This window comes from Canis lupus, chromosome 24, assembly GCF_003254725.2.
Source record: "Canis lupus dingo isolate Sandy chromosome 24, ASM325472v2, whole genome shotgun sequence".
NCBI classification, from domain to species: Eukaryota; Metazoa; Chordata; class Mammalia; order Carnivora; family Canidae; genus Canis; species Canis lupus.
Window position 1 is genome coordinate 30,342,499 of NC_064266.1, and position 25,849 is coordinate 30,368,347.

Sequence of the window (25,849 nt, forward strand, 5' to 3'; positions counted from 1 at the left end):
TAGGAATCCGTGGGGGGGGGACCCAGAATGTGTTTCTTCCTTTCCCCTTTTTATGATGAGAGATACCTGAAATCTTGGTGGCGATCCTAGTGGTGACGGGGGGCCCGAAGCCCTTTGCTGTGCTGGCCTTGATGGTGAATGAGTAGGTCGTTCCCGGGTACAGACCCACAAAGAGGTGGTGGGTTTCATTCCGGAGCTTGAACACTTTCCCCCGCTGGCTGGAGAGGTCGGCACTCGGGTCCAGTGAGCCAACAGCCTTATAGTTGATCTGTATAACAAGCCAGCAAACAGACAAATGAACACCTCCCTCAGGGAGCTAGGTGGAGCTCGTCCAGGGGCCCATCAGGAGAGGAAGGCACCAGGGCTTGAAAAGCAAGTTCTGCTGTGACAGTCCACCTTACAGATTATCCCAGCCCCCAATACTCCACTGCAGATACACAGGAGCACGGCTGCCTAACAGAAACAGAATGTGAGATACACACATGTGTTTCAATCTCCTAATGCTCACAAGAAAAGGAAGTAAAAAAGAAAGTAAAATTCATTTTAATATTTCATTGACCCCAATATATGCAGAGTATTATCATTTCAACCTATAATAAACATAAAAATGTAATGCAGTATTTTATATTGTTTATTCATCTTAAATCTTAGAAATCTAGTATGTAGTTTGTCCTTATGGCTCATCTCCATTGGACTGGCCACATTTCAAAAGCTCAGTAGCCTCATGTGGCCAGTATCTGCCACACTGGACCGCACGGCGGTAAAGCAGTGTTTCCATGCGGCGTCCTGTAAGAATGGTTGGGAAGGTTAGTTAAAAAGGCAGGTCCCATGTCCCTTACTCCACGTGGCACCCTCTGGTGCTTTCTCATTCATTACTTTGTTCCTCTTCCCCAAACCTTGGGACATTAGGATATTTATTCTCATTTTAATGTTGGAGAAACTGAGGCTCAACTGGAAGTAACTTACATTAAATCAGCACTCTCCAGACCCTCTATGGTGAAGGCCCAGTTTTGTGTTTCTCAGTCCACTGCTAAACCATAATAATCTGCAGACCACATCACATGTGATTCACCACGAGTCTGGTAGTAGCCAAACTGGCCCGCGCTGTGCAACGAGACCCATCCCCTCGTCACACACTTGAGTGTTGCAGCAGTGTCAAGGTACGATGAGTGTTTTCTAAGTGTTCCCTCTCAATTTCTGCACTTGCTCTGCTGTGAAAGTAACAAAACAGTTGGCATCCCAGCACCAGCCCCCATAGATCACATTTTGAGTGCCATATTCCTAAATCCTATAGTTGTTAAAGTGACAAACACAGGACTGTGTGTTTGTTTCATCTAGTTAGTTCTACTAAAAATGTTCTATTAGAGTATAACATACATACATACAGAAGACTCTACAGTTCAATGAAGTTTTACTCACTGGACACAGGCATATAACCCAGCACACAGACAAGAGAGAGAATGTTCCGATCGAACCCCGGCACCTGCCAGCAAGGATAACCTCTATCTTGACTTCCAATAGCATGGACTCATTTTGTCTGGTTTTGTACCTTATATGCATGGAACCATACAGGAGATACTCTTGAGTGTCTGGCTTCTTTCACTCCGCATTATGTTTGTGAGATTCATGCAGGCTGTCAAGTGTAGCTCTAGATCTAGCATTCTTACGGTTATGCAGCATTCTCCCACCGACAGAGCGGTAGCTCCGATGAGTAAATCCAGGTCTGCTGGTTCTAAAAGCTGTGCTCCTTATTCCGTGAGGAGCTGCTGGGCCTGGAGACAACATGTCATTAACTGAAGAATGCATTCATCCACTTACTCCTTCACTTCTTTGCTCCTTCACAAATGGTTCCCGTGTCGCCCTGTATTCTGGGACCTGCACCGCGTACAGCCCAGATGAATAAAGGCTTGGCCCTGTGCTCAGGTACCTTCCATTTTAGAACAAAATAAGGCAACCACACAGGCACCTTACATCATCTTGTCTTCCATCAAGAACATCTCCTACTTGACAGGATGACCAAACCCAGGCAGAATCAGGAACACACCAGCTCTACATAAAAAATAAGCAGTTGGCTATTTCTGGCAAGGGCACCAGAGGTTTTAGAGAACGAGGTAACTTCTTTCTCCTCTGTCAAGCAGGAGCGGTATAGCAATTGATGTCACATGCTGAGGAGAGAGGCCAGACTACCTGGAGCAGAGCAAGCCCTGGCGGAGAAACACATTGGCTGAAGGATTTGGGCACTTTGCAAGCAGAGCCTAGGCAGGGGCGCCTGTGCTGTGGATCCTTGGTGAACCTGTCCCTAGCCTTCCCTCTGGTCACCTTGGCCTCCTCCACGCTTCTCATAGGGAAGCATTGCAAACACCTGTCTGGGTATGTGTGTGGACACGTGTGCGTGGGGGGCTGTTCCCAGGGGAGAGCGCTCGCAGGAAACTGGGGGTAATTAGCACCTCCAGCCACTGTACTGATGATAGAGGATGCCTACATTCCCTGGGCTCCTCCCATGTGATGCTCCCCGCCCCCCCACCCCCCCAAGCATCCCAGGGGACTTCCTGGAGGGATTTCACTCCTGTTCACCTCCAAAGGTAGCTGGCTGGAAAACACATCCTGCACCAGACACCTTCTTTCCCTTCCCCTCTCCCTCTTCTCAGTAACCTGCTTGTATTTGAATCAAATACACAAAGACAGTGTGCTCATGGAAGTATCTCAGATGTGAGCTGACATCTGAGGATAACAGAGAGCAGACGTGAGAGCATTCTAGGTTCCAGGCAGAGGGAACTGCCTGGGCAAAGGCCGGGGGTATGAACAGGCTTGGGAGGCTTGAGCCCAGTGTGACCAGAGGGGTGGTGGCAAACGGGATTGCTGAGCCCCCGGAGTGCAGCTGGATTCCAGTTTCCCAGTGGCACAAGAGCCGAGACATCCAGAGAGCTCTGCTGGGTGGCAGCCAACCCCAGCCCACCAGGTGCTTGTGCATCCTTTTGAAATTCCACCCCTGCCCCCCTGCCTGGGCTGGTGGCAACCACACTGATATACAGACACTAGGAGGTAAAACTCATGCCTTATTTACTAGCCAATTCCTTTTCTGCGCTCCAAATTCAATTCAAAAGCGACTCAATTTCCACCGAGCTGTCAATATAATATACCGTGCTCCCCTGCTCTCCTAACCTTTCCTGGTATTACAGGATCCTCACTTACTTGTAATGAAACACTATGAATAAATCAATGTATGTTAATATAGCGTGTCTTCAATTTTTTATGAAGGGCTTCACCAAATCTAATTCCCACTGCTTTGTCAGAAACAGTCTTTGAAAAATTTAACTTGCAAGTTTTACGAAGTTGGTGGGGGACTGGGTTGGGGAGGGAAAGCCAGAAGGTGAGAAAAATGGAATGGGATGGAGCTGTGGCCATAAAATGCATAATGCAATGTGAATCTGTGGAAGTGGAGGAAGAGCAAGATTTGTTAGAATAGCAAACATAAAATAAAGAGTTAGTGGGGGAAAGGTGCTGTGCTGCCTGTCAACCCGGGTCTCTTTTGATCATCGTCAGTGAGATTCCCAGCCAGAAGCCAGAGTGAGCACTTCATAAGGAGAATCAAGTCACACCACCCCTTAGAATAAAAAAAGCAGTGGTTTCCCATTGCTTTTGGGATTAAGAGCACACTCTTACTCTGTGGTTTTTCAGCTGTCTGTATGAGCTGGTCTCCTGTGACCTTCCTCTTATATTCATTCCAAGGCTCTGTTTCAGTGTCTGTCTAAAAAGAGCTATGGGTCACAGGGCCTTTGCACCAACTAGGCAACATGTTTTTCCCTTCCCAGGCCTTCCTTTCACCTAATTAATTGACTCCTCATCTTTAGATCTCACTTAAAATGACACTTTAACAAGTGGATGGTTACCAGAGGAGAGGCGGGTGTGGGATGGGTGAGACAGGTGAAGGGGATTAAGAGGACACTGCATCCCATGTACTCCTGACTTTCTCCAAATGGCTTCCAGCCCATACTCTGGAGGTCTCAACCCAGTAGAGCCTTAGAAGACCACCAACATGGTTAGTTCATTTTAAAAATTGTTAATTTTATTTTCTCTTTAACTCAAAACAAATGGTTAAAATGTTTTCTCCTCCTTTGGGCCCACTGTAAAAGTGTTTACAGGCATGGCCTTTGCCCTCTCGGTGACCTCCGAGGTAAACACACAAGAAGAGACCTATTCAAGGCATTTCTGTTGTCTCTTTGGTTTCCTGAAAATTAAAAAATCAAATGCAAGCACGTTCCTCCTGAACAGCGCGGATGCACAGATGGCTGAAACGCACATGCCAGTGACTTCCTGGCCACGGGGCCCTTGTTTTTCCTAGAGAGCAGAGAACTATAACAACAGCAGGAAAATGATTATGACTGACACATGTACTGCTGCTCCTGGTGTTTCTAACCCAGTGCCTGACTTTGGGGACAAACAGAAGCATTGATGGATATTGCAGGAAATCAGGTCCTTGATGACACAGATATGGGAGTGACCGGTTCTGCCAGAAAAGAGTCAGACAGCCTCCTGCAAGAAGCTGCTGGAGTGTTGGGCTGGGGCCATCGTCCTCCAGACTCTAGCCCAGACTCCGTAGCACAGAAAGCCCATGAAGACCTTGTAAAGAGTATCAATGCCTGCACCCTACTCCGAACCCACTGCATCAAATGCTCTGGATGCAAAGAGCTTGGCCTGGGTACAGTTTTTAGTTTCTCTAGGAGATTTGATTGGGTAGCCAGGGCTGACAGTGGTAGAGTGGGACCCTTCACCATGAAGGGGATTAAGCAGAAGAATTTCAAAATGTGGCCTGTGCCAAGGAAAGGTGTCCTCAGAGGGCAGGCTGGAAGGAAGGGGACTCACCATGGGAGCACCACAGTGCTAAAGGCTGCAGGCAGGACTTCTGGGTGAATGATGAGGTCGGTGGACTGCACTGAGGATGAATGAAATGTCTGCACAGCTTTGTCTCCCCCCAAAGTTACTAGCTACTGCTTGTGGCTTCACCAGCAGAACACAAATTCTTTGGCACCCCTCCCCACCAGGGGTGAAGAGCCTAATTCCTCTCTCCTTGAGTGTGGGCTGGACTTTGTGCCTCACTTTAAATAGACCTACTGTGGAAGGGGGAATATGGTAACTTAAAGTGGAGGGACCTGGGTGACACCACATAACCAAGTGATCAAGGTCAACACTGCTAATGATCAGTCATATTGAGCTCAAGGGCCCCTCGTATGATGTGATGAGAGGGGTATCTACCCTCTGGTCTTTTCCCCAGAATTTCAGCCCACCAATTAAAAACAACAACAACAACAACAACAACAAAAACAACAACATCAGGGGCACCTGGGTGGCTCAGTTGGCTAAGCATCTGCCTTCAACTCAGGTCCTGATCTCAGGGTCCCGGGATGGAGACCCAAGTCAGGTTCCTGGTTCGGCAGGAGTCTGCTTCTCCCTCTCCCTCTGCCCCTCTCCCTGCTCATGTGCTCCCTCACTGTTCTTCTCTCTCTCAAGTAAATAAATAAAACCTTATTAAAAAATACACATCAGACCAACGCAGACTCCATGCCGATCAGCACTCTTAAAAAACATCAAGGTCATAAAGAAAAGGCAAGACCGAGACACTGTCACAGAGCAGAGGAGGAGGAGACAGGACATCCAAATGCTCCACAGGAACCAAGAAGGGAGAAAAGGATACCTGTGGAAAAACTCAGGAAATGTGAGAAAAATGTCTGAGGTCTGGTCAGTAGTAAGGCACTGACCTGAATTCTTAGTTTGGATAAATACACCGTGGCGACGTGAGACGTTAATATTCAGGGAAGCTGTGTGAAGGGTACAGAACTCTGTACTATTTTTGCGACTTCTCTGTAAGTTTAGAATTATTTCAAAATAAAATGTTGGTGCAACAACAACAAAAAGTGGCATGCTGGGTTTTGGTACCCGTGAGGTCTTTGTGGCTGCGGAGGAGAATCCATGACAAGTATTCACGGAGCTCTTGCCCTGGCCCTGTGCTAAGCACCGGGGAGCCTTCAGAAGCATATAGTCTGGTCAGGGGGATAGACACGCTCACAGGAGTGAGTGGCAAAGGCCATTAGGACTACTACCTGCTCTGAAGGAAGAGAGGCTGGTTCTCAGGAGCACGTAATAGAGGAGGCTTTGGGGGCCAGGAAGTCTTTCCCTGAGAGTGTGAAGGAGGTGAGAGAGGGCTGGGAGACAAGGGGGAAGGGGGAGCGGAGGCTGCAGAGATGCTCCTGGGCAGGATGACTATTGGCCTATGGAAACTAGAAAGAGGCACCTCTCCAGGCGGATGCAGGTACCCTCCATCCCAGCCCCTGGTACATCAGTGAGCTGAGGTTACCTCTGTGACAAGAAAAAGACCCTTCTTAATGTCCAGCCACAGTCCTCCTGACAAATATAGTCTAGTGCTGAGTGGATTTGAACCTCTTAGTGGTGTGTCTTTGTGCGGTGCACAAACTATACAACAGAACGTGACAGCCCTGCTTTGAGGTTGGTCATGGAAGGCTTTATGTGAATACTCGAGTGTTTAGATTTTATCTTGAGGGTAAGAGAGAGCCATTAAAGGAGAGGGGAGGCTACCAAAAGAAATGTAGGGTCAGGGCAGCCTGGGTGGCTCAGTGGTTTAGCGCCACCTTCAGCCCAGGGCCTGATCCTGGAGACCCTGGATTGAGTCCCATATTGGGCTTCCTGCGTGGAGCCTGCTTTTTCCTCTGCCTGTGTCTCTGCCTCTCTCCCTCTCATGAATAAATAAATAAAATCTTAAAAAAAAAAAAAAAAAAGAAATGCAGGGTCATACCCTAATCTAAGAACAGTGCTACTGAAATTGTGGTCCGTAGCCAAGATGGCATCAGGATCACCTAGGAGCTTGTTAGGGGTACAGATTCCTGGGCCTATCCCAGACCTCCTGGGACCTACCTATCCTGGATCCAGGTCTGGGGCCCAGAAATCTGTTTGAACAGGTCCTCCAGGTGATTCTCATGCATGCTGAATCTGAAGAGGAGCATTTTCTGGCAAGCGGAAGGAGGACTGAACTGACTGGGGGAACAGGGTCCTTTTGAAGGGTCTGGCTCTCATCCCGATGACAGGATGTCCTGTCAGAAGGCCCAGTTTAGACTGGAAGCTGAGGGGGTGGAGAAGAGAGTGAATCCGAGAGCTCTTGAGTCCTGGCTGGTGAAGGATGAGATCCCCAGACATATGGGAGTAAGGAGCCAACACTTGGTGCCAGGCCTGAAGGCGGATGAGACTGCTCAGGCTGGACACAGACGGGAAGATCTGTGAATGTCCGCTAGCCTGGGCCTTCAGATGCCGCTGACATTCAGGAAAGGGAAGAGTGGGGGGAAGGAAGCCCCTGGATTTCAGTCTTTGCAGAACCCGCGCTGAAACCCGGGACAACCACTTTCCGAGCTGAGTGCCTAGGATATATTTTGTGACCTCTACCTGCCAAGGCGTTCTGCTAACGTTTGCCAGGGCCTGCCGGGCTTCTCTGGTTCCCGGGGTCAGAGGCCCAGATGGGACTTTGGTTTGCCCTGCAGCGCCTCGCGTGGGCTGCGCTCCTTCCCCAGAGCTGCCAGCGCAGGGGACGATGATGCCCGCAGTGGCTGGGCATGGCAGGCCTGCCACCGCCCTGCAGGGAGTTGTTCTGGTCTTGCGTACACACCCTCAGTTACCACAGATCAAAGAGGTGTTGCGGAAGGGAAGCTGGCTTGTTTGCCCAACATGGCTTTTTACTGATTTCCAATCAATATCCCCTTCGCTGACTCGGCCTGGCTTCCTGGTGACTCCGGGATCAAACACCAGGAGGAAGCAAGCTCGGAATCCAGTTGGGCCAGGGTCATTGATATGCACCACCCAGCAACCCCAGCTGCAAAGCTGGCCAGTAGGTGGTAATAACAAGAACCAACATTGATTGAGTACTTACCTTGGCACCTCCCCTCCTTCCCTAAATCACCGCCTTGGCCTTCAGCTCCTGGACACACTTCAGGTGAGTGTGTTCCTGTCAACACTTGTCTCTCCCTCACCCCTCCCCCTCCAAAGCACCACAGCCCTCTAGTCCTTACCCCTGGGGCCACTCTCAGTGTCTTCCCCTCCCCTCCCCTGGTTTCCCCATATGAGAGGGACATTCTGACAGTTTCACTCTGTCAAACTGCTCTGAATTTCAAAGACGCACGCAGATTCCCAAAACAGAGCCACCACCAGCTCTGATGGCTCTAAATTCTTTCTTCCTAAACTGTCATAATGCAGCTTAATAATATGAAGCCTGAACCTCCTTTCAGCTTTTAATCTCATGCTGGGGTGCCCTGGGTGCTATGATTTTGTTATTTTCACAGAAACCTTCTTGCTTAATGAGTCTGTCTAGTGATATTCCCTATTGCTTGTAGTCTGCATTGCAATATTTCCTGGGTTTCTAAATGTAAGCTGCTTGCCTTCCAACTTCACACTCAGCTGATTTCTGTTCTGCTGAGTTTAACCTGGTTAAGTTGCTAAATTGCGTGACCAATTCCTCTCCAGTTGGCTTTGGGCACGGAGACTTGAGAGAAGTCGCATAATCCCTTGACCCTGCTCCCTGGAACTTTGCAGTGCTGCCCATGGGCTTTCTGGCAGAGACAGCCAGGGGAAATCCTTCACTGAGGGCAAGGCCTGGATTCTATTTGTTTACTGCTGTAATTGCCAGCACCCAGCTTGGCGCAGAGCAGGAGTCAATGAGGTTTACTGAATAAATGAGGATTAAGGATGAAAATGTAACTCAGAATGTGGTACAGCCAGGTTTAAACTGCAGTCATTCTGATGCCAAAGTCCAGCATTTTCCACCCTGCCCTGCACCTCACCCTTGACCCTCTCCACGTGTCCCCTATGTGACCAGTTGCCAGAGCGGGGAATGGCGATGGCTACCTGCAACAGTCAGATCACAAGGCTTTGTAGTGGGTCCATCTGGGCCTGCCACCCTATGGAGGGACTTGGCAAACATCCCTGGCAGCTAGGTCCACACCTGTCTGGTATATGGTTGACACTAAATTAAATCATGTATTTAATAATCAATAAGGCCCGAGTTGGTGAAGCTCTGGTCCTCTTGGGGCTGAGTTTCCAAAACTGTATAAGTAGAAAGATCCTTCAGTGCTTTTCCTTTTTTTTTTGGTGGTTTTTACAAATGGCCACAAACTTTTGACACTCATCCCACCAAAGGTGGAGCTTATGTCCCCTTCCTTGAGTCTAGAAGGACTGTGATTGCTTTTGACAGACAGAACATGGAGGAAATGATGCTGTGTGACTTCTGAGACTGGGTCACAAGGCAGTGCAGCTTCTGATCTGTCCACAGGGGGACACTCAAGTCTACAACGTGCAAGCTGCTGTGCCAGAAGCTGCCATGCTATGAGGAAGCATGGGGCACATGAAGAGGTCACATGAAGAGGTCAGAGCCTTGGGGCTCTGCTGTCCTCACAAAGTGGGGCCAGTCTTGTTTCCAGGGGCTGGGACTCATCTGGTTGCAAACCCCTCTCACTCCAGGCTGGGAGTCATTGCTACCTGGGCACCAGTTTGGGAAGTGAGCAAGCCTCCAGATGCCCCCCACTTCTCTGTCCAGTCACTCTTAGTGATTAGACATTTGAGTCTTCTTGGTTAAGTCCCTAGACACCATGGGGCTGAGGCAAGCCATCTCTGCCAGGCCCTTTCGATTTCCTGACCCCTGGAATCTGTGAGCACAGTAAAGTTGTTGCTCTCTGCCACTGAATTCTGGCATGGTTTGTTAGACAGCAAGAGTAATGAGGACAGCATTAGTCCCTCAGACGGGAGAGTTTCTTGGGAGGATGGGTAACATTGTATTCACTTTTGTATCCCAAAAAAGAAACATAGTAGATGTCCAATAAATGCATGCCACCTTCCTAACCAAATGATCAAAGTTAGCAATTCCAGTAATGAGAAATATGGACATCAGGAGCCTCCCAGTAAGATGCTCTGAGACAGGCATATCCTTTGGGGGGTATTTTTGCCCAAAATGCTTGTCACATTGATCAGCTAATCTGGAATCATGGAACCACAGGTTGGAAGCCAGAGGCTCCAGCCTCCACTTCCCACCTCCTTGTAGAAATGTATTACAATAATAATAACAATTATGAGTTTACTTGTATTGCCATTTGACGTTTGCCAGGAGCCATGCTAAGCACTTTCCACACATTACTCACTTAATCATCATGTGTTTAGAAGACTAGTGCCATTATTATTCCCATTTTTAGAGATGAGGAAACTGAGACATACAAAGACTAAGTAGCTTTCCAGGCTTCTCACTGCTCCTGAGGAGCAGAGCAGGCCTGCAACCCAGGTGGTGTGAATCTTGACTCCACCTGCTTAGCCTCGGGGCTCTGCTGTCCTCATGAAGTGGGGCCAGTCTTGTTTCCAGGGGCTGGGACACTGGAGACACTGCTGTGGGAACCTGTTTGCTGCAGGATTAGCTGGAGTGAGAGGACATGCCTGGAATTTGGAGGTACATGGGAAGCTCCAGGTTAGAGAGTTGAGGATACAGAAGCCAAAGTTCAGGAGGATTGGGGTGGAAGTGAATTTGGAGAGCGGGGAACGATGGAGGGCCTGCCTCCAGATGGCACTTCCTGAGCACCCCAGATGGTCTCTCCTTCTGACCTGGAGCTTCCTGCCTCCCCTTCAGAAGGCAGAGGCAGGAGGTAGATTCCAGAGGGCTTTCTTAGGAGAACTTCACTGATCACATAATAACATATTCTGGGGCAGCAGGGGGCTGAAAGCTCAAGCTTCACTCTATTGCATTTTTCTCTCATTCAGTATTTTCCTCATGAAATTAAAATAGAATTGATTTTACACCCCCCCCCCCCAAATTAGGCATTAGGAAAGGAATAAAAGGCTGGGCATACTGGAGAGCTGAACATCAATTCAGTCCAGCAGAGCATATATGTATAATGTTTTATGAGCCCCTACTAACAGGGGAAGGTTTTTTTTTTTTTTGTTTTTTTTTGTTTTTTGTTTTGTTTTTCAGGGGAAGGTTTTGTGAAAGTCTATTTTGCATGTGTGTGTGTGTGTGTGGGGGGGTGTTCTATCTCCTTCTCACAAGAAATGCAAGCTTTTGTTTTCCTCCCTTCTTGGTTAAAATGGTCACTTATTCTAATACTTTCTTTTGCTGGTCTCGGGTTAGAAGCTGTCCCTTTTTCTAATCTTGCCCATGTGGTATTTCCCCAGAAGCAGACACACAGCAGGTGGCAATGCTATTTACAGAACTGTCATTTCTGGTGAACTGGGTTATCAGGGAGCCCACACCCTCCTATCTGCAGTGACCCCAGGCCCTCAGCTGGGTCCAGAATGGAGCCTCACAGCTGGAGGGAGTTTTATCATTTACAAAGCACTCAGTAGAAACGAAGGCTCAGAGAGGTTAAGGGGCATGCCTAAGGTCACACAGTAAATGGATCTTCTCCGAGGAGACAGCTGCGGGGTAACAAGACAGCCTGGGAGGGAGTCAGAAAACTCAGGTACCAATCCGGACACTTCCTCTGAGCAGATGGTTGTCTGCAGCAGCACTGCCCACTAGAAAAAGAATGTGAGCCACATTTTTGTAGTTTTGTATTTTCTAGGAGTCATGTTAAAAAAAAATAAAAGAAACTGGTGAAATTAATTTTAATAATAACCCAATATATCCACAATGTTATTGTTTCAGCATATAATCCTCACAAAATGATTAATGAGACATTTTTGCATCCTGTTTTTCCTCCCAAGTGTTGGAAATCTGGTGTGAATTTGACACTTCCTACACATCTTGATCCGGACCAACCACTTTTCAAGTGCTCAATAGCCACATGTCACTACAGGTTAGATAGTGCTGGTCTAGACTAGAGTTTCTCAGCCCTTTTTCCTTTGTCATCATCACCTCCTAAGAAGCCGATAGAGCCATTTTTCCCCTCAATCTCCCTCATAAAATTTTAATTCTACAGGTTTGCTGTATGGCTGTATATGGATTCTACATGTATCTGTACAGCTGTTTGTATACTTTATGCGTATTATGCATACGCTTGGAAGAGGAAGATTTTTTTTTTTTTTTGAGCATACACCTTCCTGCAAGAACCAATTTTCATCTCTTGTGGGTGATAACACTGTGTTAAGAATACATGGTCTAGAACAAACAGTAACAGCCCTGAGCTTTCAGTTCTTATCTGTGAAAATGAGGATTCATGAGTGGACAAAGCAGTTCTGAGGGAAAAGCATCTGGTAGTGCCAAGCATGGTACTCATGATAATAACCGAGTGGAAATGGTGCTTCCAGCACATTTCCCTCCCATACTGCTGGTGGTGCCAGGAGTTAGGACCCCCCTCCTTGGCCTGCAAACCATTCCCGGGGTACGTGCTATCTGCCCATGGCCTCATTCTGCTGTCACGGGGAGAGACAAGCTCAGCAGAGAGCACCAAAACCTCGTGACCATGCTGCAATGCCTTCTCTGCTGGACGTGAAATGGATGCCAAATGGCCAGAGGACACCCCTGAGGGGCATCCCAGGTCTCCTGACACCCGGGCCAGGCTCTTCTTCCTCCTCTGGGTGCCCTCTGGCAGCTGCGTGGTTCCAAGGTTTATCACCTCCACAGAGACACATGCCAGGTGTTCGAGCAGCTTCTCTTCCCATGGTCTCCTAGAATGGAGAGGTTGCTAACTGTGGGCTAACACGGTTGCTCCCCTTTGAAAAAGCCTGAGTCCTCTGTGGATGATGATATAGATTTGATGCCCCAGCTTCTCATTGATCCTGGCACCTTCTTCCTTTCTCAACCCAATCCTTTGTAGAGGCCGGTGAGATCCATGTCTGCACCCTTGGCGTCCAAGGAGCTCTAACTTGTCATCAACAACTTAGCCATCTCTACCAGTTCCTCCTTCTGTCCCACCTAAGTGAGGTGCCCTTAGAGGCAATGCCAAAGTCACTGGGGAATCATTCAGAACACCTCTGGAGGCAGGGACTCAGTGGTTCTGCCTGCAGGCAATGCTGCAAGCACACAGGTGCTGGGGTCTGACAAGGCTGGCTGGCTTTCACACGCAGCACTTCCTACAAGTGAGCACGTAAGCATGTTGCTGCAAAGGCTGCAACTTGGTGTCCTGAGCTGGGGATGACAGAGTAAAACCCATGAAGTGAAGAACAGTGACTGCCTGGTCTTCCAGAGCCATGCCTCATTAGGCACCTGTTGTAGGGAGAAGCCAAGCTGCAGGCTGGAAAGGAAATTGACTTTGGGATTTTGCTTTCCTTTATTTATTTATTTATTTGCCTCATATTCAAGCATATCTTTTGGATTCTTATGTTTCTTTTTAGGTATAAACCCTCCCCTACCTTTTACTTGGGAGAGGGTTCAGGATAGAAAGACATGGAGTCTCATCAGTTTGGGATCTTTTAAAGACTCAAAGAGCATGAGGCTGAACTTTGAATTCTGAAAGACTGAAGCTAACTGTGTACATGTGACCCTGGGGGCCCAGTGTTGGTTCTTGGCCATCGTGCCCGGCATCTGGGGGACCCTCAACAAGACTCCATTTCATCATCAGGAGGGAAGTCTTGCTGTGGAGCTAGAGCATGCCCACGTGTATAAGAACCCCTGGAAATGCCTAGAACTTAACAGGATAGCAAGTAGGTAAGTCAGACCTCAATTTGCAACATGAGAGGGTCTTTGAGGGTATTTTGGGTACACTCTAGATTCAGTCAAGTTTGAGTTAACAATTTTTTATGGAGCTAATGAAAATTGGCCATTATTTTAGGCAACTGAGATATGTCAGTGAACTGGTAAGAACACTTGTCCTCCTGGAGTTTACCTTCCACTTGCCACCAGGACAGTGAGAGGAAGGGAGAAAATTATACAAAATATAGCATGGCAGTTATTTAGTATGTGAGCAGATATAGGTGTCACAGAAAAGAGAGAAAAGAGAAACAGAGCAGAGTATGAGGTACAGGAGTGCTGGGGGAGACCCATACAGGCTCCCCAGGGAATGGGGCAGTGTGCGCCTTCTTGAGAAGGTGAGGTTTGAGTGAGGACTTCATGGAGGTGAGGTAGCTAAGTGGACTACCCAAGAGAAGAGCTTGAGGGCAGGCCCTGAACTGGGGTCAGGTCTGGATGATTTGACAAACAGCAAGGAGGTCAGTGTGTCAGGGGGCCAGTGAGCAAAGGAGGGAAGATGGAGGTGGGGTGAGAGGGGGTGAATGGGGTCCCTGTAAGATTTAGGCTTCTGGTCTGGAGAGAACAGGGGCCCCTGCAAGTCATGAGTAGCATCGGACTGAGACGCAGCCCCTGAGACCAATCTGGTGGTTAGGACTGGCTGGGAGGACCGAACTCTGTCCTACAAGGTGATTAATGACTGGCCAGGGATGTAAGGACCCTGGGTAGCTGGAAGGACAGGCTGGTGTAACAGGGCCCACCTCCATGTACTTGGAGTCCACAGGATGCTGCACAGCCCAGCCTTTGGATGCTGTGTCCCTGGTCAGCTGTCCACCGGTTTCCTTCCAGGGCCACTGCTGGCTGAGTCAGGGGTAAACAGGGAACATGGAACAGGCCCCAGGCAGGAAAAATGATCACAGATCAGGATGGTGAAGAAGTATCTAGAAAATGGCTGTTGCCTACCCAGCATGGGCCCTCCCCAAGCTGGACTTCAGGAGCAGGTGATACGAGGAGGTCAAAGGCTATTATAAGTGCTCTCTGAAATGGGGGCCCCAGAGCTTTGGCAGTGGGGCCTTCAGTATTAGTGTCCCATGAAGCCTGAGACCTTGAAACTCCTTGCTCTTTATAGGTAGAGGAATTAGGTTTGGGGCTTAGCAGAGCTTCAGATTCAAGGTATACTGCTGGGCTAATATTTAAAGTACACAGTCTCTTTCTGAGATTCATTCTGGAATTCCAACCTCCCATCAAGATGCAGGACTCACACAAATCTCTCAAATGGGAAGAAGGCAACTCAGAGACTCTCCCCTCAGCATGTACAAGGTGTGCAACTGGAAGGCACTGGGTGATTCATGTGGGAGGTGGAAAGAATCATTCCATTGATTCAGATGAAAGCTTCTTCATTGAAAAATATCAAAATTTGCATGAAAGACGTTTGCTAAAGTAATAGCAATTCAAATTCTCTTTGAAGTGCTCTGAATATAAATTTAGAAACACTCCCATGGAGACATATCTGGACTGGCTTCTCCTCTTACCTCTATATTACTGGGTTCCCTGTCAGCCTTGGATGGGGTGATGGAGTGGCCACACCGCCTGGGGCTGACTAACCTACCATGGGGTTGGGAGGATATCCTCTATTAGTTACTGCCTCTCTGGGTCTGGCTCTTTTCTTTAATGACAAGCAATCCCAGGGCTCAGATTTTGCCTCCAAAGAAAGAGTTCAGGAGCCATGAGAGTCTTCCAACAACATACTGAATGCTCAGAGGAGGGGTATGCTATCTGCCTCTAAGTCTGGGTACCCCTGGAGAGGTTTAATGGTATCCCCTGTCCTTTCCACCCTGAATCTGTGTGTTGAAAACTAGATTCCCCATTCCCTAAACCCGAATTGCCATTTCTAAGTCAATAGAGTCCATGGTGCCATGGATGCATCTGCCAACTTGTCTTCAATTGCTTGGAATACAGAGACTGTGCTAAGCCAAAAGGGTGGGTTGGAGCTCAAAGGCCCAGGGGTGGTGGGGGATAGAGTTATTCCATTGCAGGCTGAAGACATACACTCTTTGAAGCAGATGGCATGGAAATCAATGACCAAGTCAAGAGTACAGTGTGCAGAGATGAGGATGGCGCAGATAGACCAAAGGAAGCATGAAGCAAGGACAATGGAGGAGAGAGACAGAGAGGGAGACCTGGGTATTTGACTTTCTGATAACATGACACCAAATCATTTCTCATCCACTGGCCAGGATTGTCTGTAAAGCCAATTCAAGCTATTTCAAGAAATTCTTGTTTCTTAAAAGTATATTTCCCTGATGAGAACATCTCATCTCCAAAATCACCTCATTTGGATCTTCAATCTATTCCTTGCTCTCTACTCAGCAGAGAGCCAAAAGTTACTGGCTCCCCTACCTCCATAGCTACCTCCATGTTCCTTCCACTATGTCTGTGGTCCTTTTTACCACATCTCAAGTCCTGCACCCGCCCACCATGAGCCAGGGATTCACCCAAGTGCAAACTCTAAACGGCATTAATTCAGGTGGGCACTTGGTACTCCCCAAGGCTACAGTTTGTGCAGCAAGCAGAACTGGATGTCGAAGCCTTCATTTCATTGCCATGTCACTCCCTGGGGAAACAGCCCAGGAAGCAGCTGTGTGGGCTGATAACGGCCTTTCTGCCTTGTCAGAATCCTCAGCACCAGCTCCAGATAAGGGACAGTGACAGGATCTGGCACACTTGTTCCAGGGGTCAAGTCTCCTTGGGCCACGTGTACATACGGGCACACCACCCCACCCTGCATGTCCATGTCCATGGGAGAGGGGTAGGCATTCCCTCAGGAGACAGACTGGGGTTTTCCGGCTATGCTCCCAACATAATACCAGTCCCTGGTCACTCCTCAGAACCAGGGGACAGCTGCTTGCACTGGTTAAGAACGTGGGCTTTGCCACTGACTAGCTGTGACTCTTTGGACAAGTTGCTTAGCCTCCTGGTACCTCCATTTCCTCATCTGTTAAATGGAGGTAATGAAGTTCCTATCTCATAGATGTGAAGGAGGAAATGATGAGGATAATACTGGAAAAGCCTGTAGAACAGCTCCTGGGAAACAGTATACCCTCAGTAAATGCATCTACCATTATTACTGCAAAAACACTGAAGTCCTTCAATTGTCTTAAGGTAAAACAACCATCCACACTATGGCCCATGGATCCTGCATGATCGGGCCACTGCTGTCACTTCCATGCCGTCTCAGAGACCATGTATGTCCCCCTGATCTTACACTTGGACATACTAACCACTTCCCTACACCTGGTACTGGTCCTGCATCCCCCACCTTATTCCCTCTGCACAGTGAACTCTTCCATTCCCTCTTTGCTTGGTTAACAACTCCTCTTCCTTTGGTTCTCCATTCTACCATCATCCTCTCAAGTGTTTACCTTCCCTGCCCAAGTTCAGCATGCCTCGATTGCCTCTGAAAGGGCCAGGACCACTGTGCACAACTCTAGGGAGCATTATTCATATTGTATCCACGAGGATGGTGACCCTACAGTCATACAACCAGCAGCGCAGCAGGGCAGGGGGTTGGGCTAGAGATAAAAGTGGGCTGATGAGGATGTTGGGGGGGGGGGGATCTGCACCATTGGATGATGAAGGAATAAGGACATCAAAAAGGCACCACCATTTGCCAATAGTTTCTTTGTGACTCAGGGTTCTGAGCACTGAGGACTCAGTCTTATATCTCATGTGGCTTTTCTCCTCTAGTCTCTACCACTTTTCTACTTTAGTCTTAACATCTACAGCCAAGGTACCACTTTCAGAGAGTGCATGGAGAAAAGGCAACTGACCCTCCACTTCAAATCCTCCCCTACAGTGACCATGGAAGAGGATACTTACTGCCCATCTTACACATGCTATTTCACATTTATTTGTCTGCCTGATTAATATCTGCCACTCTGACCAGACTAAGTAGTAGACAAACAGGGACCACATCTGGGGTGTTCACAGCAGTTCCCCTAACACCTAGGGCACTGAGTAAGCCCTGAATAAAATATTTGTTGAATGAATGAATAAGCCTCAGTTTCAATACCGTGGGCTGTCTTCTAGCCCACAACTATCAAGCCTACTGCCTTAAATTCCACCCTAGTCTCCAGCTGAAGGGAAAGAGAGTAAGAAGCTTCCATTCCACTGGGTAGTAAATTCCAGAAACAGTCCTTTTGTTGAAGGAGAAATTGACATTTGTGTCCAGATGAGCTGTTGGATTTGAGCTTTCTTACCTCTGCCTATCTGAACCCATGAGCAAGACTGGGATCACGTAAGAAGGATCAGATGGAAGGTAATCCTAGGCTGGGGCTCTACGTAAGGCTTGTCTAGAATGTAGCCAGCGTACCAACATTTTTAGAGCCTCTCCTCCTTTTGGGATTTTGATGCAGTTTGTCTTCAGGCTGTTAGGGGAAGGGAGGATGGTTGAGAGTCCCTGCACCAAGGAAGCTCCAAAAGTCCTTTGCTTCCCTAAGAATCCAGGGTGTAATAAAGGAGCAGAGTGTCTAACCATCAAAGATGAGAAGCCCCTTCAGACTTCAGCTGTGTTCTCAATCAAAGAAGAACAATTAAAGACAGATGGGCAAGAGGGTTGAGCCAGGAAATAGCAACTCTGAATTGAAGGGAATTAGGAATTCTGGAATTTTGGTAAAAAGAAGACAGGGTCTGCTCAGTTTTGATAAAGGGTTCTTAATTCAGCTTAGAGGACATGTAAATAGAATATTTAGAGTATTAAAAACATTGAGAATGATGTGGAGACAACATAAGTGTCTAATGACAAATGAGCAAATAAACAAAATGTGGTATATACATACCACAGAACGCCATGGTCTTAAAAAGGAAGGAAATCTGACCCAGGCTCCAACATGGATGAACTTTGAGGACATGATGCTGAGTGAAGTAAGCCAGTTACAAATAGGCAAATAAGTATGATTCCACTTCTAGAAGGTTCCTAGAATAGTACAATTCACAGAGGCAGAAATAGAGGGGTGGGTGCAGCAGGGATTCAGCAGTTACCATTTAATGGTACAGGGTCTCGGTTTTACAGGATGAGAAGAGTCTGGAGATGGATGGTGGTGAATATCATGAGTGTATTTAAACCACTGAATTGTACCTTTAAAAACTGTCAGGATGGTAAATTTCATGTCATGTGTATTTTACTACAATAAACAATACAAAACATGGAGACTTGTTACGTTCTGGCCAGATAAAATGACAAGAGATAGCAGCCAAGGCAGAGCACAGGGGGGACGCTCACAGTTTCTGAGCACCTACTGTGTGTCTGGAGCTCTGCTAGTCTCCCCAGTACCCACTGTATTATTTAATTTGGTGAATAACACTACGAGTTGAGTATTACTCTTTCAATTTCCTGCTGAGGAGACAGGCCCAGACAGGGCGAGTGACTTCATCTAGGTCATACACGTAGTGGTACGCTGCCCAGCTGGGGCTCCGACTTCTATCCAAAGAGCGGGTGACAACAGGCTTGTACGTGTCACCAAAGGAAGCACTTGAGGACAGAGTTACAGAACTATCAGTTCATAAATATTCATTTTCAATCCTTATTTTCAGGCAGGGGCTTAGGGTTTCTAAATATTTAGATTTTCAGTTGTAAACTGACAGGATTCTGCTGTTGACAGGAACTCTCAGAGGGAACAGAATTCACTCCTTTTTGATTGTCACATCCCCAAATGACCTTTTCTGCTGTGTTGATGCTTCTAGCAGCCTTGATGTCATGCTGACCAGTAGCAGGCGGCCCCTGACGTTAAATGAACTGGCTGATACCAATATTGCAGCAATAATGGGAATCATGGACCTATGTGTAGACCTTTGCCATTTGCAAAGTACAGACCCGATTTGACCCTGAGCGTAGCCCTGGGTGGTGGGCAAAAGAGACGTGACACCCTATTACTGAGTGTGAGGAGGAGAAGCACTCCAGGGATGTGCCACAATCACGACGTGAGAGATCAGGTCTCATGTATACCCCTTGTGATTGTAGATTCTGTGCTTTTACACTGCAGAGCCCTACCTTTTGTGATGATGGCAGAAGCTACAGGCCAAGGACGATAGTGAGGCCACTTCCACAGCATTGGTCATGTAGGACCCAGGGAGATCCAGGTATCAGAGGGGTGGTGGGGTGTGGAATGGGGCAAGTGACAGCCCAGGGAGCAAAATGGAAGGTTCTTATAAGGAGGCCTCCTTCAACTCAGTGCCCTGGGCACCTCATTTGCCCAAGAATGCAGGGAACCAGGAATGGCTAATTTAAATTCAGAACTATGAAGGGAAATCCTGTAGCTTCCCTCAGGAGGGGACCTTCCTCCAACAGCCCTGCCCCTCTGTCTCAGTCAGCTCTAGCTTACTTCTTCCTCATAAACCTGACTGAGACTGCATTTGCTGTGCTCTAAGGTTCAAGGAGAACATGAGATGTGAGCAAGGAGAAATCTCCCTCAATTAAGTAGTCAAATGTAAGATAAATGAAATTATAAAGTAAGAGGAGTCAAGGTGGCTAGTTGTTTGATCTCTGGCCTGAGCATTTTAAACGCTCCAAGTAAATGAAGAAAGTATACCTTAAAAAATAGTAATAGAGTCTAAAGTCCAGTTTTAAAAATGTCAAAATCTACCATCTCTGTAACTAAAAAGGAAACAACAAAATGGAAAACAGAGACGCAGGGAATATAAAAATAGATATAACAGACAGTCAACGTCCTTGATATAGAAAAAGTTCTCACAAGTCAATAAAAAAGAGGAACATGTAAGTGGGAAAAAAATGATGAATGACATGAACAGGAAATTCACAAAGATATGTATTTGTCTGAGAGGAGAAAAGAGACTCAACCTCACTTGAAACCAAGTACAAACAAATTTAAATTAGATACCTAGGTTAGCTTTTCTAAGTAGTAGAGAATTTAAAATGGTAACACAGAGCTTTGCTAGAGAGGAAGTAAATGGGCAGTTTCATGCATTGCATTGACAGGGGATCTCTTTCTGGGACTGATCTCATGGCTAGAAGCCTCCCATAAGAAGTTAGTAACACCAGAGCCTGACACAGAGAACAGGACCATAACCGAATAACCAATACCAAACCAAAACCATAGACCAGAATATCAGTTTTTTTTTTAAATCACAGTATACTACTGCCAATAAGAATCTATTCCAGAAGTTGAAGGATTATTACAATTAAGATTCTCCTAATGTAATGAATCCTATCCACAGGTTAGAGTTCATCCCAAAATATGTCAAAAGTATTTGACAGAGTTCAACATCAATTTATGAAGAAAAGGCAATGTATGTGTAATCTAGGAAAGAAAGAAGGTTTTCTTAATGGGAGGGAAAGATCATGTGTTATGTCCACATTCATCCACAGAGTACCCGCCATGTGACAGGGGATACAATAGGAGTGAGACAAGCCCTTGCCCACATGGAGGTTACTTCTGGGGGGCAGACAGGTGGTAACCAAGTAAGCAGATAAATAAAAACATTTTTAAAAAAACAAGTGAGTGACAGGTGCTATAAAGAAAGTCAAGATGAGGGCTTAGAGAGTAATAAGAGTCAACTTCACATTTAGAGCAGACAGGCTTAGGACAATTAAGACTGCAATGGTTCAACTTTGCTATCAAAATGCAAGCACTGAGGATTAAACAAACAGATGAACAACAGCAGCCATAAATAAAGCAGCATGTGAGGGTGTAAAGATTGCATACGTCTTTGGAGAAAAAAAAAAATGTGAAAGCTATACAAATTAAAATATTTCCAAACCCCTAAGACTGGATTTTGCCAATAGCAAACTATCACAATGGAGGGGGAAAACTGCATCCCCAATTATGCTAGAAAGCTGTCATGAACAGGGCTGAAGAGCTATGAGATCTATGAGATTGCCAGATAGAAGATGGAAATACTCTCACCCTGCAGGGGAGAAACAGCAATCCCAAGTTCCAAGAGCAGGAGGAGAGACATTTTTAAGTTGATTCAGTGCAAAACTGTCTCTGAAATGTCATCAGGAAAGAATCTTCCCTCACACTGACTCACCCTCACCAAACTCCTAAGAGCCTCACATCAACAAATACTCTTTCCGCAGGAAAACTTCTCCTGAAAAATGTGTCCTCTCCAGGCCACAGCTGGTTGCACGCTGTGACAGTGATCAATGGCTCCATTATGTAGATTTGTTTTTTGCTCCATTTTGTCCACCAGACAGTCTAGCTGTCCGTCTGGAACACACATACACCAGGGGGGCTCCTGTCCAAAACCATGGCGGCCTCTCTGGGAGAAGTTCACACCAAACCCAACCCTCACCCTTGAGAACCCTGTTTGCTAGCTCCTTCTGTAAGAGGAGGTTTAGGAGGCACAATGGTTTAAGAGCTCAGACTTTTTTGATTTTTGCATTAGAAAGATTTATGTGTTATTGCTTAGGACACAAAATCGGAGTAAGAAGCTTCTGAGCAGATTGGGGCAATGGATTCCAGACAGAAGGAATAGTCTGAGGAAAGAGCCCAAGTCACAAAAGCCTGGAGGGTTTGAAGAACAGTGAGAAATTCTGTGCAGTGGCGTATCTGGTGCGGGGAGATGAGCCGGAGTGGGGGGGGGGGGGTGGTGGCGAGGTGGGGTCAGATAAGTAAAAGGCCTTGAAAGGCATGATAAAGGGTTCAGGCTATATGACAAAACTGTGGGAAGCCGACTCTGGAATTAAACCAGAGAGCGATGTTATCGTCTTTTCCTTTTTAAAGAAAGAACACAGTGGTGATAGTCTGAATCCATGTAAAGAGAAGATACAAAGCAGGAGAGGGAGTGAGGTTGTCAGCTGCTTGTCTCTGAGCTCCTTTTGCAATTACCTCCTTTCTTTGATAACTTGGACGAATGCCATTCCTACTACTGTGTTTCCTTCTCAGCAAAGCCATTTCGTTGTGCATGAGGCCACGGGGGTGGAGGGGGGCTGCTTCCAAGGGCACTGAGGGTAAACATCCCTCACCTGCGCTTGAACAGCCTTCACAGGGGGAAGGCTCACGGGCCCCAGCAGTCAGGCACAGAGTGGAGTTGCCTGTGGTGGAGCAGAAAGCCAGAGATCTGTCTGTGAGCCCAGGGGGGGTGGTACAATGCCAGAAGTCTTCAGACAGGGGCCCCCTGAGGAATTCGAGTCTAGTTAGTGTTCCCAGGGGGAAGTCCTTCTGGGCAGGTGGTGGACGAGTACTATCCCTCATTATACTCCCCAACACACACACACACACACACACACACACACACACACACGCATACACACCGCTCCCTACCAAGTTATTTATAATACCAAGAGTATTTACTCTTCCAGAAGGTTCATGTACAAAGGCCATGAATCCATATTCACTTCTGACACCTGCCTGGCTGGCTCCACATAACTTCAGTTCCCTAACTCTCACAACATCTTTACCTTACCCCCCACAAAAGGGAGTTACCGTACTACCCTGCCATTCACACTCATGGTTCTGACTTGGCCAACCCAAGTGGGAACAGCATCATCTGCTTTGTTTCCTAGTGGGTTTTAAGGATTAAATGTCAGGACGGATTTGCGGGCATTTTCAGGGTGCCCCACTTTAACATGCAATCAAACTAGACTCTGAATCAGGAGACCTGGGGTAGAGCTTGAGATTCGCATTTCTAACACATTCCCAGGTGACCCATAGACCTCCCTTGGCAAAGAGAGGTTCTCAATACTAGTAGGCCCTCAGCTGCAAATTTTCTGTATCAGTCTGAAATTCCACCGGACTTGAGATCCATGACCAAGATCTAAAATCCTGAGCTGCCACTTGGCAGCCTCGTGCCCACGTATGACACATTTCCTAGATCGGAGCCTCCATTCCCCATCTGTAAATAATGCTTGGAGAAGGCATAGCAGAAGATCTGGGACTAGGGCAATAAACATGGGGAGTTTGGGAGGATAGGGAGGAAGAGGTGGCGGAGGAGGGGGGAGGAAGGCAGCATGAAGTAGTAGCAGTAGCGCTATGATTTGTAATAAGAGCACCACAGGCAGAAGAGTAGTGATAGTATTACAAATCCTCTGACAACGTCAAAGAAGCAGCAGTAAAAATCGTATCATTATCTTTAATAGTACAGCAATAGTGGGAGGGGTGCTGCTCACAGCAGTCCTGATAGTGTCAGCGGCGGGGGTGGGGGCAGACTAGGAGTAACAGTATATCCCACTGCTTAAGAACTCAGACCCAAGCCTGAATTTAAAAACCAAGTCTTCTACTCACTAGTTATGTGACCTTGGGAAAGTCCTTTAATATTTTCATGCCTCGGTTTCTTTGTCTGCCTAATGGCACTTGTCTTTGAGGTTGGCTGTGAAGATTACATGAGTTAGTATATATAAAGAAGAGGTCAAGGTGTAGGAGAAGGGGTCAGACTTAGAGACAGGATATGAATTATTTTAGATCCAAAGAAGGCTGCTAAAATAGACTCCGCTTCACCTAGTCTACGGTGCCCTGCTGCACTGTGACAGTAGGAATTAGGAATCCATTTTTTCCCCCTTGGCAGGCTGCCTTATGGAGTTTTGGGGCTTTGGGACCTCAGCTGGGCATCTGGGAAGCTGCAGGCTCACCCAGAGCCCACTGCCCCTTTCCTTGGCAGAGCAGAAGAGAAGAAAGCCATTATATGTGAGGGGCAGTCTTTGATGCATTAGCTAATATCCTTTCACTTTTCTGGGGTATCCCCTTTTTCCACTCCCCTATTCAAAAAAGGTCATCAACTTTAAACTCTTTGGTTGCCTGAAAGTAATAGTGCAGCAGGGTAGAGGTCATTCTCTTTTATACAGTCATTAATATATTCCCTCTTTGGGAAGCTGGAGAAAATCATAAGTCCTTTATCCTTACTCCCCCACTCCCCAGTGCTCTGCACATGGCAGGGGAACATGGGCTCTCCAAAGAAGGAAATATTCTTGTGCAGATTCTCTGGCCATGAGCTGAGCATAGGAGAAATAAAGGTGGAGGGCATCTTGTAGTAGAACCGACAATTGATGAAGAAGAGTATGTCTTATAAAGCTTCAGGTACCCAGGCGACATATAGTTGGGGAAAGAATATAAGATCCAGGAGGGCAGGGACTGTGGCTGTCTTGCTTTGGTGCCTAAAACAGATTGGGACCAGAAAAATAGCTACGGAATCTATTAGGAGTCTTGAATTCTTTTCTCAACCCTGTTGCCAATTTACTGTACGACTGAGATTACTCTCCTTTTCTTGGCTTCAATTCCCTCACCTGGCACTGAAGATCCTTTCATGCTCTCATATTTTCTCTCTTGATGCCCTATTTTACTATTTCTTTGCAACCTGATATTCTCTTTTCCATGAACTGTTTACTGATTTTCTGTCTCCCCAGGAGATGGGAGTCTCCATATGAAGACACAGCTGGGCATATTACTGAATCCTGGCTTCCCAATACTTAACATGAAGCCTGTTGCATATCTCACTCAGTGAATATCTGCTGAATGAAGGCAGGAATTGATGAGCTCTATTTTCATCACCAGAGGCATCACAGTACAGCAATTAAGAGAGGGGCTTGAGGTTCGGACTCCTCTGTTTGGACCTCAATCCCACCACGTACTGGCTCTGTGCCATTCTGCAAACTGATGAACTCTTTGAGGCTTAGTTTCCTTATCTGTACGATGGGATATAATGGTACTCACCTCATGGGGTTGTGAAGAGGCTAAGATACACAAAATTCTTAGGCAAGTCCCAGCATATAATAAGTACTCACTACTTATCAGCCATTCTAATAGGACTGTCATCACTTAATAATTATCTAGGTAACTGAGAGGAAAAGAAATTCCTTGTGAATTCCAGACATGAGTTGACAGATGTGACATTAAGTCAGCTTGCTTGTGCAAGCCCCCAAGGGGACCACTCCACAATTTGTTCTTCTGCTGTGCCAGCCACATCTCCATTTTCCCACTTGTGATCCTGTATTTCATTTTTAATGTGTGTGTCTCTTCCTCTGCCTTTAGACCCTAATCTCTTCAGCATGACAGCACCCATCTCCCCTACCCCTGTCTCCTCTCCACCATTCCCCCCCCTTCCTGTACTAGCAAAGTGCCTCTGGACTTCGGCATGTGGTGTTCCCCCTATCTGTAATGGACTTCTCACTTCCTTCCAACGGAGTAGCTCCTGGTCATTGTTCAAGAGCCAGGTCAGATTCCTTGATTGCAGGTAGATTTCTCTGAACCCCTAGGCTGCAGA

The 25,849-nt window shown here is 47.1% G+C and overlaps 1 protein-coding gene across 13 annotated transcripts in view; it reads right to left on the reverse strand.

The window, feature by feature from the left end:
• The window catches only part of PTPRT (protein tyrosine phosphatase receptor type T), a 1,044,320-nt gene that overhangs the window by 305,488 nt on the left and 712,983 nt on the right, over nucleotides 1-25,849 (reverse strand). For all 13 annotated transcript variants that reach the window (XM_035705859.2, XM_049100205.1, XM_049100203.1 and 10 more), the window contains exon 10: nucleotides 67-268. In XM_035705859.2, the coding sequence (XP_035561752.2) occupies nucleotides 67-268 (202 nt within the window). The remainder of the gene's footprint in view (nucleotides 1-66; nucleotides 269-25,849) is intronic.